Below are 19,697 nucleotides of genomic sequence, written 5' to 3' on the forward strand. Positions count from 1 at the left end.
TGAGTCAGCCATGAAGAAAATAGAAGACAGCAACACACTTGTGTTCATTGTGAATATCAAGGCCAATAAGCACCAGCTCAAACAGGCTGTGAAGAACCTCTATGATATTAATGTGGCCAAGGTCAATACCTTGATCAGGCCTGAAGGAGAGAAGAAGGCATATGTTTGACTGGCTCCTGACTGTAATGCTTTGGATGTTTCCAAAAAAATTTGGGTCATCTAAACTGAGTCGAGCTGGCTAAATCTAAATACAAATTTTTTCACCATAAAAACAAAAAAAAGGAAACTGTGAACTTGAAACTTCATGTAATGAAAGCTGTTGTCTCACTGAGAATACCTTTCTACTTTATCTGCTAGAATTTTTTTTAATGTTTCTTGCATTTCCTTTCAAATAACTCTCTATTTCAATAAAAGCCTTTTGGAGGATGTTTTTAGCATAATATAAGTGTTTGCTTGTTCCCCTTTAAGACTATAATTATATTTAAGTTGGCCCTTCCAAGCTGATATTCTACTACGTATGATGCTATTTTTGCTTGTGGTTAGTGGCCCTTTCTGGAATTTCTTTTCAGAAATTTTTTTCCTAGTTATTACAGGATAATCATTGTGTTTATAACTATCCTCTGACAAACATTTTGTTTAGAAGGAACGGTGTTTTAACTGGGTTCTCTAGGGGCTGAGTGCAGAGTGAACTGGTATACTCTAGTGTTCCTTACCTGCCTCTGACCACAAGTTCCCATCAGAATTAGATCTTCTCAGGGGCCCATTTACTTCTGCTTGGAATCCCTTTCATAAGTCTTGTAAAGAAGACTTGCCTTTTCCTAAGTTTCCTATATATAGTTTGTAAGTGTAAGTTGAGGGCAGTGTTACTATTAATAATAAAACATATAAAAGTGGTTAGTAAGGGTAGAGATTGTAGACTTGCAGGCCTAGCAGTAATGCCCTTATTATTTACCCCCCGCCTTTTTTTGTGCAAGTGCATTAATCTAACCATATTTGTAGTTCCAAAGGAGAGGGGACGGATGGACAAAGGCATTTTTGTATAGATAATTACATAGTTTTCTAGGAACCTGAAGAATGTTGTAGCATTCTGGGACATTTTGATTTTCCTGACAATAGGATCCTGGTGAGAAAGTATTCAAGGTATAGCAAAACAGGAGATGTAGATGTAGGAGATACATATTTCGTATTATTTGGCTTTCTTTTTTTTTTTTTCAAAATTATTTATTTATTTTTTTAGTGATCTCTACACTCAGCATGGGGCTCAGACTCACAACCCTGATATCAAGAGTCATATTCTCTTCCTACTGAGACTGCCTGGCACCCCTATCTGGCTTTCTTTAAAGGGCTTTCTTCTTTTCCTTCAGTGAAATTAGTCGCCTGGACCTAGGTCTAAGTGTGGAGGTATGGAACAAAGGACTGATCTGGGACACCATGGTGGGGACCGTGTGGATTGCACTGAAGACTGTTCGTCAGTCGGATGAGGTCAGTCGATGCATTGCCCATTTGGAGGTACAGTTCTAGCCTGTGCTTGTCCCAGTCCTGGCTCCGTTCAGCTTATATTCACCATGCATCTCAGATTGCTCTGTCCCCCTTCCTAATTTGTGAGCATGCAACCAGCCTATTCCTAACCTCACACAGAGGTTTAATAGATTTTATTTAATTCTTGTTTTCTCTCTGTTTTATGACTGAACTCAGAGGTGCCAGAACATCTCTTTAGAACATATCAGGTAGATAGCCCCTTCTGAGTACTGTGTATGTGGGAGAGAGAGAGACAGAGAGATCAGAGGGAAAAGGAGAGAAGAGGGGGAGTAAGTATATGTTTGTGATCTAATACCTCTGGTTTCTGCATTCTCCTCTAAGATGCTATCCTGGGAGAGGTTCCATTAAAATTCCTTAGCCTGGATCCCATTCTCTGCTTTATTTCTTTGAATCACAAATTGCCAGGGAACTGCTTTCAGTCTTCCATCTTCCACATGTAACCCTAACAGAGTTTAAGACAATTCCGTGGATAGCAATTGTTATTTACCCTGGCTCTATACATTATTTCCAAGAGTGGTTTTCTATTCCATTTTCCCAGATTAAAACATAACTCAGCATCATATTCCCATACACACTCACTTTGAACCTGGAAAAAATGTATTATATTCCTGTTTGGCTTTAACATTGACTGTGTGCTCTCTCTGGGTGTAGGAATAGTGAAGGTCTGCCTCTCTTTCCTAAATTCTTTTAATTCTAGCTATCTCTACTTCCCTAGGCAGATGGAAAGTTTATTTTTATTGTGGCTCCAGTTCAGGTCTACTTTAAGTAGCAATGTTAGTAGCTCTCTACTGATTAGAAGTAGTAATACATATTAAGTGACACAGCCATTAAAAGTTGTGCAGATTACATATTGATCTATTGAGATGTTTGGTTTTTGAGTTTGGTACTCCAGAATTCTATGTTCAGTGGGTTTGCAGAGAGCTGAGCATGGTGTAAGCTTCTCTTCCGCCAAAGAGGGAGAACGGAAGCCACATAGCAGCAGAGACAAATAGTGACAGTGGTGTGTTTGCCTCATCAGGATGTGAGTGGTCTCCAGGAGCTCTCCAACAATGACATTCAGAAGAAAACACCCAACTCTTAAAACAGGAGGAGGGGGGTCATGAAGAAATAAAGTTTAATCTTAGATCTCTGTTTTTTAGGAAGGGCCTGGGGAGTGGTCCACATTGGAGGCAGAGACATTGATGAAAGATGATGAGATCTGTGGAACGAAAAACCCGACTCCTCATAAGATTTTGCTTGATACAAGATTTGAGTTGCCTTTTGGTGAGTCTATTGAATTAGACTTTAAAAACCACCTAACACTTTTTATCATATTGTTAAAAATTGTTTGCTAGTCTCATTACTGTATTTTTTGTCTTGTCAGCTATTCCTTTGAGGGCATTCTGACATTTTCTACTCTAGTCCCTATAACACCTAGCCCAGAAATGGTGCAGACTGTAGAATGGTACTCATTAAAGAATCCACACTAAGTGCATTCTCTTCAAGTCAATAGGTTTCTCTGATATTTTAATGACAGGAAATACTTGCTTACTAGAGAACAAAGATTTATTCTTTTGATAATTTAATATTCATTGTCTTGAAGTGAATGTATACCTTGTGATTTGTCATTTTAAACATTGAAGTAGCATTAATAAATAGAAAAATATTTAAAAAATAATTTTAAAGTCAGAAAACCAAAAATACCATATGATTTCACTCATATGTGGAATTTAAGACACAAAACAGATGAACATAAGGGAGGGGATGGAAAAATAAAAGAAAAAAAGGGAGGCAAACTGTAAGAGACTCTTAACTCTAGAAAATAAACTGAGGGTTACTGGAGGGATGATCGGTCAGGAGATGGGTGATGGGCATTAAGGAGAGTACTTGATGTAATGAGCATTGGGTGTTATATGCAACCGATGAATCATTAAATTCTACCCCTGAATCTAATAATATACTCTATGTTAACTAAGTTGAATTTAAATGAAAAATATAAATAATTTTTAATAAGAACAGAAAAATACATGATCATGGCAAAAATAGTATTTTTGTATATATGCAGTTTTGCTAAAGAGTGGATCTGTGGAGCTCCTCACACTGTCAATCCATCCTCATTGCATTTTATTTTATTTATTTATTTTTATTTTAAGTAGGCTTCATGCTTAACATGGGGCTTTTGAATTCACTACGGTGAGATCAAGAGTCATGTGCTCCACAGACTGAACCAGCCAGGGCCCCTGCACCAAGGCATTTTAAAAGGACATTCCTCTCTTTAAATACTGCATCACTTACATCGTGTCATTGGTGGCAGTATACATTTCTGTCTAGATTTGAGTTTCATGAGGGCTCTTGTATATTTTATTTTGGTATCTTTTGAGTTGGTTGGTATATAATAGGTGTCTGATAAATGGGTTTTTGAATAAATGTTAAGGTAAAACCTCAGATAAATGAACGTGCATTTGCCAAGCTTGTGCCTCTATGATAACCACATTTGGGATTCAGTTTTATTTTTTTATTTTTTCACGTTTTTGGGGATACAGTTTTAAAAGGCATAAGAAAGGGAGGTGCCATAAAAAATTAACTAATTAATTAATTTAAAAAAAGAAAGGGAGGTGCTTGGGTGGTTCAGTCAGTTAAGGCTCCAACTCTTGTTTTTGGCTCAGGTCATGGTCTCAGGGTCATGAGATAGAGTCCAAGTAGGGCTCGCTGCTCAGTGGGGAGTTTGCTTCCCTCTCTGTCCCTCTGCCCCTCCTCCCGCTTAAATGCATACACTGGATCTCTCTCTAAAATAAATAAATAAATCTTTTAGAAAACTAAAAAGGGTCTTTCTAAGGGAAGAATTTTAGCTTACGGTTTGCCATATTTTGGCAATGGAAATTTCTTTTGGACAATTCAGAAGCCTGTGAAATATTCTATTCAGTTATATACCATTATCTTTTTAAAAATAGTAACATGATTTTTTTATTATGTTGAAAGTTCAGAAAATACAGGTATGCAAAAAGAACATGAAAATTTCTTACCACCTCATCAACTAGAGATTTTTTTTAAATGTTGATATGTTTCTTTTTATTTTTTTTAAACTTTTGTCTGTTACTTTTTTTTTTTTTTTAACATTTTATTTATTCATTTGACAGAGAGAGAGAGCTCACAAGTAGGCAGAGAGGCAGGCAGGGAGAGAGGGGGAAGCAGGCTCCCCGCTGAGTAGAGAGCCCGATGCAGGGCTTGATCCCAGGACCCTGAGATCATGATCTGAGCTGAAGGCAGAGGCTTAACCCACTGAGCCACCCAGGCGCTCTGTTTTTCATTTATTTTCAAAAAAATTTTTAGGGACATCTGGGTGGTTCAGTCATTAAGTGTCTGCCTTTTGCCTCAGGTCCTGTGGTCCTGGGATAGAGCCCCACATTAGGCTCCCTACTCAGTGGGGAGCCTGCTTCTCCCTTTTCCACTCCTCCTGCTTCTCCCTTTCCCGCTCCTCCTGTTTGTGTTCCTACTCTTGCTGTCTCTCTCTCTGTCAAATAAATTTTAAAAATCTTTTTTTTAAAGATTTTTTTTATTTATGTGAGAGAGAGCATGAGCTGGGGAGGGGCAGAGGAGAGGGAGAAGCACACTCCCTGCTGAGCAGAGAGCCCCTGTGTAAGGCTCGATCCCAGGACCCTGATATCGTGATGCAGGCTGATAGCAGATGCTTAACTGACTGAGCCACCCAGGTGCCACAATATATAAAATCTTTAAAAAATTAAAAAAAATATATTTATTTATTTGAGAGAGAGTGAGGAGCAGAGAGAGAGGGAGAGTCTCAAGCAGACTCTGCACTGAGCGTGAAGTGCAACAAGGGGCTTGATCTCATGGCCCTGAGATTATAGTCTGAGCCAACACCAAGAGTTAGATGCTTAACCATCTGAGGTACCCAGGTGGCAAGATTTTATTCCTTTGATGGCTGAATAATATTCCAGTGTGTATATGTATGTGTGTGTATACATATACCACATCTTCTTTATCCATAGAATGAGGTTTTCTGTTTCTGCAAAGAAACATCATTGAGATTTTGATAGCAAGTGCATTCAATATATAGATCACACTGAGCAGTGCTGACATTTTAACAATATTAAGTCCTCTGATCTAATGGGAGTAATAGTACCTTATTTTGTTTTTTTGTGAAGATTCAAGATGAGTTCATGGCAAGAACCAAGCCTTCCAGTATAATTAGTCCATCACTTTCTAACTTTGATTATTTGATGGAATAAAGGATTATTGAGCCATGATTAAGTTAACAACCTAGTAATTTAGTTTCTTCTTTTTCATGGTAGATATCCCAGAGGAGGAAGCCAGATATTGGACCTACAAGTTGGAACAAATCAATGTCTTGGGAGCTGACAGTGAGGTAGGAACTGCCTTATATGCAATACAGAAAGATGGGGAAAATTTCTTTCTAGGATACTATAGTTTGCCTAGGGAAGACCTAGGAGCATGTTAAAAAATGAAAGAATTTAAGCTTCATTAAAGAAAGAAGGCAACTGGAAGATCACTGGACATTCATTAGAAGGATCTGTTTCTCACTTCTTCTATTTTTCTCATTGTCCCCCATAAATGGCTGAGTTGGTATTTAGTCTGATTGAGGACTCTGAGTGGAAGTTTATACTAGGGAAACTGTCCTCTTATTACACAGGTGAGTGAAAAACATTTTTTTTTTAAAGATTTTATTTATTTATTTGACAGAGATCATAAGTAAGCAGAGAGGCAGGCAGAGTGAGAGGGAAGCAGGCTCCCTGCTGAGCAGAGAGCCTAATGCGGGACTCGATCCCAGGACCCTTAGATCATGACCTGAGCCGAAGGCAGTGGCTTAACCCACTGAGCCACCCAGGCACCCAGAAAAGCATTTCTTCTGCTAATTCCCAGATTTTGGGAAATACAGCTGACTGTTGAACAACAGGAATTTGAACTGTGTGGGTTCACTTGTACACAGATTTTTGTTTTTTAAGATTTTTATTTTATTTGTTAGAGATGGTGGGGAGAGAGAGAGAAAAAGAGAGTGAGTGCACAAGCAGGGGGAGTGGTAGCAGAGGGAGAAGCAGGCTACCCGCTGAGCAAGGAGCCCTTATGAGCTCAGTCCTAGGATGCTGGGATCATGACCTGACCCCAAGGCAGATGCTTAATTGACTGAGCCACCCAGGTGTCCTGTACACAGATTTTTTTTTAATTAATACAGTACTATAAATGTATTTATTACTTTTATGATTTTATGAACTTTTTTCCCCTTTAGCTTGTAAGAATACAGTATATAATACATATAACATACAAAATATGCTTTAATTGACTGTTAATTGTTAAGGCTTCCAGTCAAAAGTAGGCTATTAGTAGTTAAGTTTTGGGGGGGTCAAAAGTTATATGTGGGGCACCTGGGTGGTCTGTTGGTTAAGTGACTGCCTTTGGCTCAGGTCATGATCCTGGAGTCCTGGGATCAAGTCTCGCATCGGGCTCCCTGCTTGACAGGGAGTCTGCTTCTCCCTCTGACCCTCCTGCTTCTCATGGGCTCTCTCTCTCTCATTCTCTCTCTCTCTCTTAAATAAATAAATCTTAAAAAACAAAAAAGTTATATGTAAACTTTTGCCTGTGTTGAAGGTCAGTGCCTGTAACACCCCTTTGTTTGAGTCAACTGTATATTGTTATTAGTATGTTCTTTTTAGGGATGCTTAGAGTATTGCATTGCTTGATTTTGTCTTATCTCCACAGAGAAATCTGGTGCACAGAAGGGAACACAGTCAACTCAGTCTGGGCAGTCAGGAATGGGGAATGGTTTTGTTATTGGTGGTGAAGGGAAAAGATGAGATTTTCATTTTGGGGCATGTTGGGCTGTTAGAAGATTGATCTGATTTTAAGGTAGAATTTGGAGTGCCAGTGGATATTTCAATGGAAATGTCTGGCAAGCAACCTCATGAAAGAACTTGAAACTCAGGGTTAGATAGGGTTAGGAGGTATAAGCATAGAGTTTGGATTCATGAACATGATGGTAGCATTTGGAATCCCAGGAATTCACTCAGGTAGAATATATAGGAAGTATTGAGGAAGAATGAGGACAAAACCTTGGGAAAACATCAAAGATAGAATATGGAAAAAACCAAAGAGGTGGAGAAAAAGTTGCCTGAAGAGAGTTAGTGGGAGAAAGAGAAAAAGGTTCATGGAACAAAGAGTTTTAAGGCAGAAATTTTTTTTATTTTTAAAAAGATTTATTTATTTGACAGAGAGAGAGAGAGAGAGATCACAAGTAGGCAGAGAGGCAGGCAGAGAGAGAGAGGAGATGCTGAGCAGAGAGCAGCAGGGATGCTGAGCAGAGAGCCCCACGCGGGACTCGATGCCAGGACCCTGGGATCATGACCTGAGTCGAAGGCAGAGGCTTTAACCCACTGAGCCACCCAGGCGCCCCAGAAATTTTTTTTTTAAATTTTATTTATTTATTTGAAAGACAGAGGTCACAAGTAGGCAGAGAGGCAGGCAGAGAGAGAGAGAGGAGGAAGCAGGCTCCCCGCTGAGCAGAGAGCCCCATGTGGGGCTCGATCCCAGGACCCTGGGATCATGACCTGAGCAGAAGGCAGAGACTTTAACCCGTTGAGCCACCCAGGCGCCCCAAGGCAGAAATTCTTGATACTGTCAAGTGTTATTGAGAAAAATGATGATGAGGAGTGAAATGGAGCTGTTGCATTTGGTAATGACTGACCAATATCTCTGGATTAGTGTGGGAAACCAAAACGAAATATTTTGATAAATGTATTTGTTTCCTAGGGCTGCCATAACAAAGTACCACTATCTAGTGGCTTACAAAAACAGAAATTTATCTTCTCACAATTCTGGAGGCTAGAATTCTGAAATTAAGTTATTGGCAGGGTCAGTTCCTTCTGGATGTTCTAAGGACTTGTCTTATGCCTCTCTTCTGCCTTCTGGTGGTTTTCGGTAGTCATTGCTGTCCCTTGGCTTGAAGACACATTGTTCCATTCTCTGCCTCTGTTAATCACATCCCTTTCTGTCTCTCAGTCTGTCCTCACAGTGTGTTCTCTTGGTATGTCTCTGTACAAATTTACATTTATGTTGTAAGGGCAACAGTGCATTGTATTAATTGGATTACATCTATAGAACCCCATTTACAAATAGGGTCACATTCATAGGTACTGGGGATTAAGACATTCATTTTTTTTTTTAAGATTTTATTTATTTATTGGACAGAGAGAGATCACAAGTAGGCAGAGACCAGCAGAGAAAGCCGGGGAAGCAGGCTCCCCGCTGAGTAGACAGCCCGACTCGGGGGTCGATCCCAGGACTCTGGGATCATGACCTGAGCCAAAGGCAGAGGTTTAACCCACTGAGCCACCCAGGAGCCCCTTCATATTTTTTTGAGGTACACAGTTCAACACACAATGAGTTAAATCAAAGATGAAGAAATAGAATTTGTGATAAGTGCAAATTACTCTTGTCAGGGTTTTCTCTTAATTTAACTGAATCCTCTTTAGGCTTCCTATTATAACTTAGTAACTCTTCTCATGTCTAAGCCAACACCTCAACTTTTTTTGTTTGTTGAATGCTCCAATCTTTCTCATCCTTTGACAAATGCCACATAGACTCTTATCATTATATCTACTTTACCCATTGTGCTTTTTGTTTTCCCACAGCCTGGGTGTAGACTGGTATACAGTTTTCCAAACTCCCATCTTCTTTTTTTCCCTCTTAAAGAAACACATTTCTGAATGCCTGGCTGCCTCAGTTGGTAGAACATGCAACTCTTGATCTCAGGGTTGAGTCTGAGCCCCACATTGGGTGTAGAAATTACTTAAAAATAAAATATAAAAAAAACCCCACATTGTACTTTTGATTTTATAGGCTTACTGTGTGTCACTATGCAGGATCAGATGAAGAAGTTAAAACAATAAAAAACCAAATATAACTTATACAAGTACTGCGGAATTTTACAAGTTCTGACAATGGTGATTCTTGGTCTGTGGTTCTCAACTTCTTCTAAGATTTTTGCTTTTTGTTTCTGTTCTAGGATTCGAAGTTCACTCAGTTTACTTCTTCCATCCCTTCCTTTATAACCCTCTTCTTGTTGTTTTGAAAGATTTGTTTATTTAAGAGAGGGATAAAGAGAAAGCAGGAGCAGGTGTAGGGGCAGAGGCAGAGAGAGAGAGAGAGAGAGAGAATCCTCTAGCAGACTCCCTACTGAGCATGGAGCTGGATCCCAGGACCCTGAGATCATGACCTGAGCCGAAATCAAGAGTCAGCTGCTTAACTGACTGAGCCACCAGGCGTCCCACCCTCTCGTTATTTTTAAAAGCTTTATTGAAATAGGGTTCACATACCATATAATGCACACATTTAAAATGTACAAACATATCTGTTTACATATTAACATTATAATACTTATAGATAAATAATGTGATGGATTTGACTTAGTAATCTCTTGAGAATTGTCCACTTATATTCATGATGAGATTGGATATAATTAGGATTATTTTTTTTCCTGTATGTGTATGGTTTTTTTTGTTTGTTCATTTGTTTGATGAAGTAAACTCTACCCCCAACTTGGGGTTCAGACTCACAGCCCCAAGATATCAAGAGTATGTTTTTCTTTCTTTTTTTTTTTTTAAAGATTTTATTTATTTATTTGACAGACAGAGATCACAAGCAGGTAGAGAGGCAGGCAGAGGGGGGGGGGAGCAGGCTCCCTGCTGAGCAGAGAGCCCGATGCGGGACTCGATCCCAGGACCCTGAGATCATGACTTGAGCCAAAGGCAGCTGCTTAACCCACTGAGCCACCCAGGCGCCTCAAGAGTATGTTTTTCTATTAACTGAGCTAGCTAGGTGCCCCTCTGTTTTTGTTTTTGTTTTTGTTTTTTTGGTACATATGTATGATAGATTTTTCCTTAGCTCTTTTAATATTGTTAATTAGGCTTTAGTTGGTTTTCCATCTTTCTGCTTTGGGTCTAGAGAATATTCATGAAATATGTCTTCTGAAAATATCTGCTATTGTCTTTTTTTTTTAAGCATCTTGTTTATGTATTATCACAAAGGGAGAGCACAAGCTGAGGGAGAGGCAAGCAGAGGGAGAAGCAGGGCTCCCCACTGAGCAAGGAGCCTGATGCAGACAAATCCCAGGACTCCAAGATCATGACCTGAGCCCAAGGCAGACACTAAAGTGACTGAGCCACCCAGGCATCCTTCTACTTTCATTTCTTAAATATGAATTCTTCTAGTTTAATATTTAAAGTTATAGAATTTTGGGGGTTCCGGGTTGGCTCAGTTAGTAGAGCATGTGACTCTTAATCTTAGGACTGTGAGTTCAAATCCCATTTTGGGTGTGGAACCTACTTAAAAAGAATTAAAAATTAAAGTTACAGAATTTTCTCACTGTTAGATCTGTGTACTACCTATAAAAATCATCCTCATTTGTAATGGTTACTATTTTTAACCAAGTCCATTTTTTACCTTTGAGTGGTGGGTTGCTTAACTTTCAAGAACTTTTTGAGCATTTACTATTACTATTGTTTAGGTTGTGCTTGACTTCTCATTATTCTCTATTGGAATTAGTAATGGCAGTATCTAACTCTGATATTTGTATCATAGTTAATAATTTATAAAGTACTTCACATATAAAACTATATTTACATACAAAAAGTGTTTTGTATTTTGTGTTCAACTACTTGAGATGTCCTTTACCATTAATATCTCCTATGTAAGCTGCCATAAACTTTCATCTGGATTATTGCAGTAATTAGTCTTTTCCTCTTGTTCCCTATAGTTCACCTTATGCAACAGCCAGAAAGACTTTTACAGTGTAATCTAATCATATCCCTTTTGTGTCTAAAATTATAAATGGCTTTCCAGTACACTAGAATAAAATCCAAACTCCTTACCATGATGTACAAACTCTGTCAAGGCCTTTGTAGATAATGGATTCTTAAGAACTTTATGCTGAATGAGTGACTCATTCATTGGCAGTGTTAGAGAACTGTCTTGCCCAGTACATCAGAGCATAGTAATAAGTGGCAGAGTCAGGATGAGAACTCCAGATTTCATATTTGCAAACTGCTGGACCAAATTATGTCTTTTGAATCCTCCAGTAGGCTCTGATCAAAATATTTTGTTTTTCAGACTGTGTACCTTTGTTAACTTGTGTATGCCTTTTTCTTGTTTTGCCTTTACAAATTTTGCCCATCCTCAAGACTTGCATTTAGTTATGCTCTCTTTTACAGAACTTTTTTTTTTTTAGTGGCTTCAGTAATCTGTATTTTTTTTTTTTTTTTTTTTTTTGGTTGTGATGGTGGTGTTGGGTTGGGGAGGCTAGAATGGAAAGGGAACTGTAGTTGGTATGAGATGTTGCATTACATGCTTGAATAAGTAATTTTACCTCCCACATGACCTCGTGAGGAAAGAAGCACTATTATGTTTTTAAAGACGGGAAAACTCCCGTTTCAGAGAGGTTTTCGGTTCCATCACCCAAATGGGGAAATCTGTATGTTATCCATAAGAAAACTCAGAGGACTGAGTTACCTAAGCTCTTTAAGGCTCCTTGAAGCCTTCTACGGCTGTCTGGCAGAGCTGGTACGTACCCAGGTGCTTTTGATCAAAACAGTCTCTCTGCTCTCCTGCATTAGTTAGCCTGTTCAATTGGGCAAGGGCCATAATCTGACAGTCTGGCCTATATATCAGGATCATACAGGGAAATCAGCAGGATGACTTGTTTCTGTTAAATAAAAATTTAACTCTAGTCAAGCACTAAATCTTTTCACAAGCAGCTGTGATTTTTTTTTTGTTTGGTTTGTTTTTTGTTTTTTGGCCTGTATTTGGGCCTCTTATCTGTGTTTTTTTTTTCTTTCTCCTTTTTGCTTCTAGTATTCCAGTCAAGAAGAAAACCAGAGGAAGCCATTGCCCACTGCTGCCGCCCAGTGTTGTAAGTGAGAAACTTGTTTTTGAATATCATTGATCAAAGCTTTCTGTCAGTTCTCCAAACATGGCTTTTTTTGAGTTGGGGAGGGTGGAGATGTCAACAAAAGATATTCTGGAGGCATACCTATTCAGGCCCATATCTGCAGTGGTTATCTAGTCATTAGTGTTTGGAAGAGTCCTTTTGGTTTTGTGCGTCTATAAGCAGGGCAGTGGTGCTCATCTTTTATCTCCATGTGAAAGCTTTTACCATGGGGGAATGATTTTTTTCCCCCATTTTATCCCGTTTACCTGTTACTGTTCTTTAAAGTTCAGTGTCCGTGTCCTCACCCCTGGGAAATCTTCCTGCTGTTCCTCCCTCCCCCATGTCTAGTTTGGGTGTCGCTCCTCTACTTCCATAGTATCCTATGCATACATTCATCGTATAACCCATTATATATTATAATCTATTTGTATTTCTTTGGCAAGAACACAGTTTTTATAGGCATAAAAATTCTTCTATTTTATATTTCTAGACTCTTTCTTAATACCTGATACATAGTACAGAAAGCCACAATAAAGTTTGATGAATGACTGAGAGAATTTGTCATTTCTCTTGAGATTAATTTATCCAGACTACAAAGATTCACTCTTGAAATGAGATGTGTTTTATTGGTGTAGTTCTCCCTTCTCAGTATCTCTCAAAATAGCCTAAGGAGACACTAAAGGACTGATGTATAGTCTTTGTCTTTCACTTTTTCAACCACTGTGTGTGTGTGTTTTGTGCTTCTTTTGTGTTAGTATAGTTTTTCTGAACCAGATGCCAAATTCTAAATAGCTGCTGGTTGAAAGTGGTAGTTGTAGTAGTTATTGTAGCAATAGGGGTAATAATAAGAGCCATAGTAATCATAGTAACATAAATTGAGATCTTACGGTATGCCAGATGCTGCCATCAGAACTAAAATGTACTAATTTATTTAATCTTCACAAATAACCCTAAGACATGGTTTTTACTGTTGTCCCATTTTTCAAATGAGGAAACTGAGGCATAAAGAGATTGAGTAATTTGACACAAATCACATAGGTAGTAGGTAGTGAAGTAAATATTCTAACATAGACAACCTGACTCCACAGCCAATACTTGGAACCATTATAACCTTCATAGTGTTTCTGAGAAGGAAAACTCCATTCATGGTTTGTCAGTCCATTGGTTGTCTTCCATTTTATAGGCTACTTTTCTGAACAAAGTAAGACCAGTGGCAGACCTCAACATTTTTTCTTTCTTTAGAGTAAGTCTGCAATTTTTCACTTTACTTATTGCTAACTTTTTTTTTCTATATAGGACGTCGAATTTATCAAACATTTAGGGTCATAAGAGACCAGAAGAATCTAAATTGAAAACCAGGCTATGAATTAAAGTCTATAGGTCCTTTCCAGAACTCATTCTAATGAGTTATTTTTGACCTTTTAAATTATTTATTTATTTAGTTTTTCTTTTAGCAAGATAGAGAGAGAGAGTGAGAGGGCAGAAGGAGAGAGAGAGAGAAAATCTCAGTCAGCTTCATGACCAGGACAGAGCCCAACATGGGGCTTGATCTCACAACCCTGAGATTGTGACCTGAGCCAAATTGAGTCAGATGCTTAACTGACTGAGCCATCCAGGCACTCTTGACCTTTTTAATCTCTTCAACCTTTCTCCAAGACTGCTAATGAGATGTGAAATGTAGTGATTGAGATTTCACTTCCCTTTCCTCCCTGCACCCTTTTTGAAGTTCACTTGCAGTGATTGGAGATCAAATGCCAAGAGAGCTGGTAGAAATAAAAGGCCATAAATAATCAATAGGTTTGAGACACTTGGGTGGTTCAGTCAGTTAAGCGTCTGCCTTTGGCTGAGGTCCTCATCCCAGAGTCCTGAGATCCAGTCCTACATTGTGCTCCTTGCTTCTCCTTCCACCTTCTTTCTCCCTCTGCCTGCCACTCCCATGCTTGTGCTCACTAGCTCTCTTGGACAAATAAAAAAAAATTTAAAAAATTTTCATATGTTTATTGGCTAATTTATTTTTCTGTGAATAGTCTGTTCCTATCTTTTGGGAAAAAGAAACACCCCAAAACAGAAAAGTTGACCGTATAATGAGGGCCCATTTATCCTTTACTAGATTCAGTGGTAAACATCTTGCCACACTTGCTCTCCCTTGTCCCAACCTCTCATTTCTCTCCTTCTGTATATATGCATACACAAAAATACACATATTTTCTGAATCATTTGGATATAATATTTTTTTACAAGTGACAAATGTATTTCTTTCTATTGTTATTAAAGTTTTCTCCAATGTAGTTCAGTAAATGAAGCATTTAAAAAATTTTTTTTTATTTATTTGACAGACAGAGATCACAAGTAGGCAGAGAGGCAGGCAGAGAGAGAGGGGGAAGCAGGCTCCCCGCAGAGCAGAGAGCCCCATGCGGGGCTCAATCCCAAGACCCTGGGATCATGACCTGAGCTGAAGGCAGAGGCTTTAACCCACTGAGCCACCCAGGTGCCCCACTAAATGAAGCATTTAATTGTATTTTATTCCAGTGTTAGTTATAGTTTGAGCCCTACACACTCCCTTCCCTTTCACATCAAAGGGAGCTCCTTTGTATGTAGCCACACACTCATCATTAGTAAAGAGATCAGGCTGGATCTGCTCCCAAATCTTCTTCTTAGGATTCAGCTCCTTGTCAGGCTCTCCAGAAAAAGCATCAAAACCAGTTCTGTCTCCAGGAACAGACCCATTAGGAGGTGCCAAGATTTCAACTTTCTCAGGTGAACTAGCACACATCACCATTGCTTGAGATATTACCCCCCTCATCTTTGCAGGTTTCAGGTTACAAAGTGAAATCACCATCCAATTTTTATTTTTTTATTTTTAAGATTTTATTTAGCCGAAGGCAGAGGCTCAACCCACTGAGCCACCCAGGCGCCCCACCATACGATTTTTAAAAAAATATTTTATTTATTTATTTGACAGACAGAGATCACAAGTAGGCAGAGAGGCAGGCAGAGGGAGAGAGGGGGGGAAGCAGGCTCCCTGCCAAGCAGAGAGCCTGATGTGGGGCTCAATCCCAGGACTCTGGGATCATGACCTGAGCCGAAGGCAGAGGCTTTAACCCACCCAGGCGTCCCTCACCATCCAATTTTGCATATGTTCAAGAGGAGCATGATTCACCAGGCCACTGAAAACTGTTCTTGGGACTGTTTCTCCAACATCTACTTCTTCCACATATAAAGAATCTGCATCAGGGGGTTTTCTGGCAGTCATGATAAAACCAACTCGAAGATGCAGACGAGAAACATCTACTGGTTTAGAGTCAATGCTTCCTGCTACTGACTGCTGTTTTTTCTCCTTTTTCTCTCCTTTCACTTTAGTTGTATCTTTTTTTTTTTTTAAGATTTTATTTATTTATTTGACAGACAGAAATCACAAGTAGATGGAGAGGCAGGCAGAGAGAGAGAGAGGGAAGCAGGCTCCCTGCTGAGCAGAGAGCCCTATGGATGCGGGCCTCGATCCCAGGACCCTGAGATCATGACCTGAGCCGAAGGCAGCGGCTTAACCCACTGAGCCACACAGGCGCCCCACTTCAGTTTTATCTTTCATCTTCTTTTCTTCTGCTCCTCTTCCTATCTGTTCTTTGGCACCAGCAGTTATAGTTGTTATTGATCTAGACTGTATCGCATTTTCAGAAACTGTGGAATTAGCTTGCAGCAGATATCAGATGGAAATGGTATTTGTTTCACTCCATTTTGAATTTCTGCCTGAATTAGCTCCTGTTTCAGTTCTTCAATTTCTTTCTTTAATTGAGCATTTTCAACTCGAAGTTTCTTCTCTTCTCTCAAAGTTTCCTTCTTAATATCTAATTAAGAAGAGCAACTTGCTGCTTTAAATATTCAATAATTTCATCTACTTCTGCACCCTTCTGTTCCGGTCTCTTCAGAATAGCACCATTAGTTGCCATTTTTGCCAAGAAATGGCAGAAAATCATGAATCAGTGGACAGAGCAACCTGGTGAGCCTCACCCAGGCAACCTCAGTATGGAGCCGTCCATTTGGATGTAATCTTCAGACTTCATGACACATTAGCATGTATCTCCTTAGAGCTAGGACAGTCTACATAACCAAACCACCATGATCAGAATCAAGAAATTTAAAACTGACACAATAATATTATCTAATATATGGTGCATATTAAGAATTCCCTAGTTATCCCCCAAATATTTTTATAGCTCTTTTTCCCCTCATTGTATAATCCAGTCAGGAATCACACATTTAACTTAGTTGTCCTGATTTTTTAATATACTTTAATAATCATAAAAAAATCCTTGCCTTTTTGGTCATTTATTACAGTGGTATATATATTTTTTCCAATCAGAAGATCATTCGGTTCAGTCATTGAATTTTTGGGAGTTTATTATAAGTAATCAAAACGCAGATAAAGATTTGTGTATAAAGATGTTGATTACAGAATATTTAAATAACAAAGTTAAAAAATGACTATAGTTAATAGAAAATGATAATCATAAGATTGAGTATTATGCATTAGTTAAAATTATGCTTTGAATAATAGACAGTTTTATGAAACTTTAAAGGGGCCCCTGGGTGGGTCAGTTGGTTAAGGATCCAACTCTTGATTTTAGCTCAGGTCATGATATCACAGTAGTGAGATTGAACCTGCTTGGGAATCTCTCCCTCTCCCTCTGCCCCTCCCCACTCATATACTCGTCTTTTTCTCTCTCAAAATAAAATAAAATCTTAAAAAAAGATCTTTAAGTTAAAAAGTATATAAAACAAGGGTGTCTGCTGGCTTAGAGGTATGTGTGACTTTGATCTTGGGGTTATAAGTTCAAGCCCCAAGTTGGGTGTAGAGATTATTTTAAAAATATCTTTTAGAAACTATATAAAACTTCCTGTATATATGGTGTATATATGCCAGTTTCAACTAACGGAGACAAAGAGGGAAGGAATGAAGGCTATTGGCTTCTTGGATTCTACAGGATCAGATCGTAGCATCATTTTGGTGTGAACATGTGCTTTTCTTGAAGAAAGGGAAGAATGACCTGGAAGGTGATTCAGAGAATATCAGTGCTACTACTCCCAGCACAGGCCCAGTGGGCAATGCTCTTCTGTTTTAGAGGGAGGCCCCTGAGGAAAGCCATGTGGCAGGGCCATACTGAAGAGCTGTGGGGGTAATGCTGCTAACCAAGTGGGTCTGGAAGGTGGGACATCAACCAAAGAGAATTATTCTACAGCTTTAACATTGAATATAATTTGCCTTGCTAGGTTTTGGACTTGCTTGGTATCTGTCAGCTCTTCCTTCTTTCCTTTTTCTTTCTTGTAGAATGGGAATCTCTCACTTATTCCTGTCCCTTCCACCATTGTAACTTGTTTGGCTTCACAGGTTCGCAGCTGGAGAGGAATTTTGCCTCAGGAGGAATCACCTGGAGTCTCACTAATATCTAATTAGTTGCTATTTAAGTGAGACTTTGGATTTTAGACTTTAGGGTTGATCTGGATTTGAGACTTGTGGGGCTGATGAGATGGAAAACATGTATTTTGCATGTGATAAAGACATGAATTTTGAGGGGGCCAGAGGTGGAATGCTGTGGGCTGAATTGTGTTCCCCTAACATTCATATATTGAAGTCCTAACCCCTAATGTGATTGTATTTGGAAAGAGAACCTGTGAGGAGGTGTTAAAGTTAAATGAAGTCATGGGGGGACCCTAATCTGAAAGGATGGGTTCCCTTTTAAAAAGAGGAAGAGACACCAGAGCTCTCTCTACCATGTGAGGACATAGCAGGACAGTTGCCATTTGCAAGGTAGGAGAGCTCTCAGTAGAAACTGAACCCTACCAGAACCTTGATCTTTGACTTTTAAGCCTCTGGAAACTGAGAAATTTCTGCTGTTTAAGCACCCAATCTGTGGCATTTTGTTATGGTAGCTCATGCAGATTAATACATGTATATAATGTATTTATATAATTTAGGAGAAAAATACCTGGAAATAGAAGTACCAAAATATTAATCAAATTTGTCTCTGGTATGAGGGATTGACTTTTGTTGTTGTTGTTCTTCCAATTTTATTTATTTATTTTTTAAAAGATTTTATTTATTTATTTGACAGACAGAGATCACAGGTAGGCAGAGAGGCAGGCAGAGAGAGAGGAGGAAGCAGGCTCCCTGCGGAGCAGAGAGCCCGATGTGGGGCTCCATCCCAGGACCCTGGGTTCACGACCTGAGCCAAAGGCAGAGGTTTTAACCCACTGAGCCACCCAGGCGCCCCCTGTTCTTCCAATTTTAACCTAAAAGAAATCAGTAAGTAGTTCCAAATGAAAGTCCAGCAGGTTATTTTGAAGGACTCAAACCTCAGAACATTTATGTGGTACTACCTATTGTTTTCCTTCTTAATTCAGATAATTAACATAAAGTGTTATATTAGTTTCAGGTATACAGTATAGTGATTCAGCAATTCTATACATTGCTCATTTACTCATTGCTCATCATGATAAGTATACTCTTAATCCCTTACTGCTATTTCACCTATTCCCCCACTCACCTCCCTTCTGGTAACCACCAGTTTGTTCTCTGTATTTAAGAGTCTGTTTTTTTGTCTCATTTTTTCTTTGTTCATTTTGTTTCTTAAATTCCTCATACAAGTGAAAATAATATGGTATTTGTCTTTGACTGAGTCATTTCACTTACAATTATATCCTCTAGATCCATCCATGTTATTGCAAATGGCAAAATTTCATTCTTTTTTATGGCTGAGTAGTATCCCATTATGTATACCACATCTTCTTTATCTGTTCATCTGTGGCATTATGACTATTTAACCCCCTTTTTGCATCTTACATTTTCTAAGTACTTAATGATGTACTACTTAAAAAAAAAAATAATCTCTACACCCAGTGTGGGGCTTGAACTCATGATCCTGAGAGCAAAGTTCACAGGCTCTACTGAGTGAGCCAGGCGGGCACTCCCAACAATGTAGTACTTTTAATAGCTAAAACTTTCTAAGAAGAGTAATGAAATAATTAGTCCTTGTTCTAAATTTGGGTTTGCTGTTATCTCTCTGAGTGACTCTGGAAGTCTTGTTACTGTCTGCTTCAGTTTCTTCATGTATAAAAGGGGAGAGTTAGTCTAAATGGTCTCTAGGTCTCTTTTCTTTCTTTCTTTCTTTTTTTTTGGGGGTGTGGGGTGTTGGGGGAAGCAGGGGTGATAATGTTTTTAATTCCTGTA

The 19,697-nt window shown here is 38.9% G+C and overlaps 1 protein-coding gene across 7 annotated transcripts in view; it reads left to right on the forward strand.

Annotated features, from left to right (window-relative positions):
• Positions 1–1,364: 1,364 nt before the first annotated feature.
• The window catches only part of UNC13B (unc-13 homolog B), a gene marked incomplete at its 5' end in the record, with an annotated part of 150,792 nt that continues 132,459 nt past the window's right edge, over positions 1,365–19,697 (forward strand). For all 7 annotated transcript variants that reach the window (XM_045081549.1, XM_045081550.1, XM_045081554.1 and 4 more), the window contains 4 exon segments: positions 1,365–1,482; positions 2,679–2,802; positions 5,829–5,902; positions 12,397–12,454. In XM_045081549.1, coding sequence (XP_044937484.1) covers positions 1,365–1,482; positions 2,679–2,802; positions 5,829–5,902; positions 12,397–12,454 — 374 coding nt within the window.

This window comes from Mustela putorius, unplaced genomic scaffold (genome assembly GCF_011764305.1).
Source record: "Mustela putorius furo isolate JIRA1106 unplaced genomic scaffold, ASM1176430v1.1 tig00000580_pilon_pilon_pilon, whole genome shotgun sequence".
Lineage (NCBI taxonomy): Eukaryota > Metazoa > Chordata > Mammalia > Carnivora > Mustelidae > Mustela > Mustela putorius.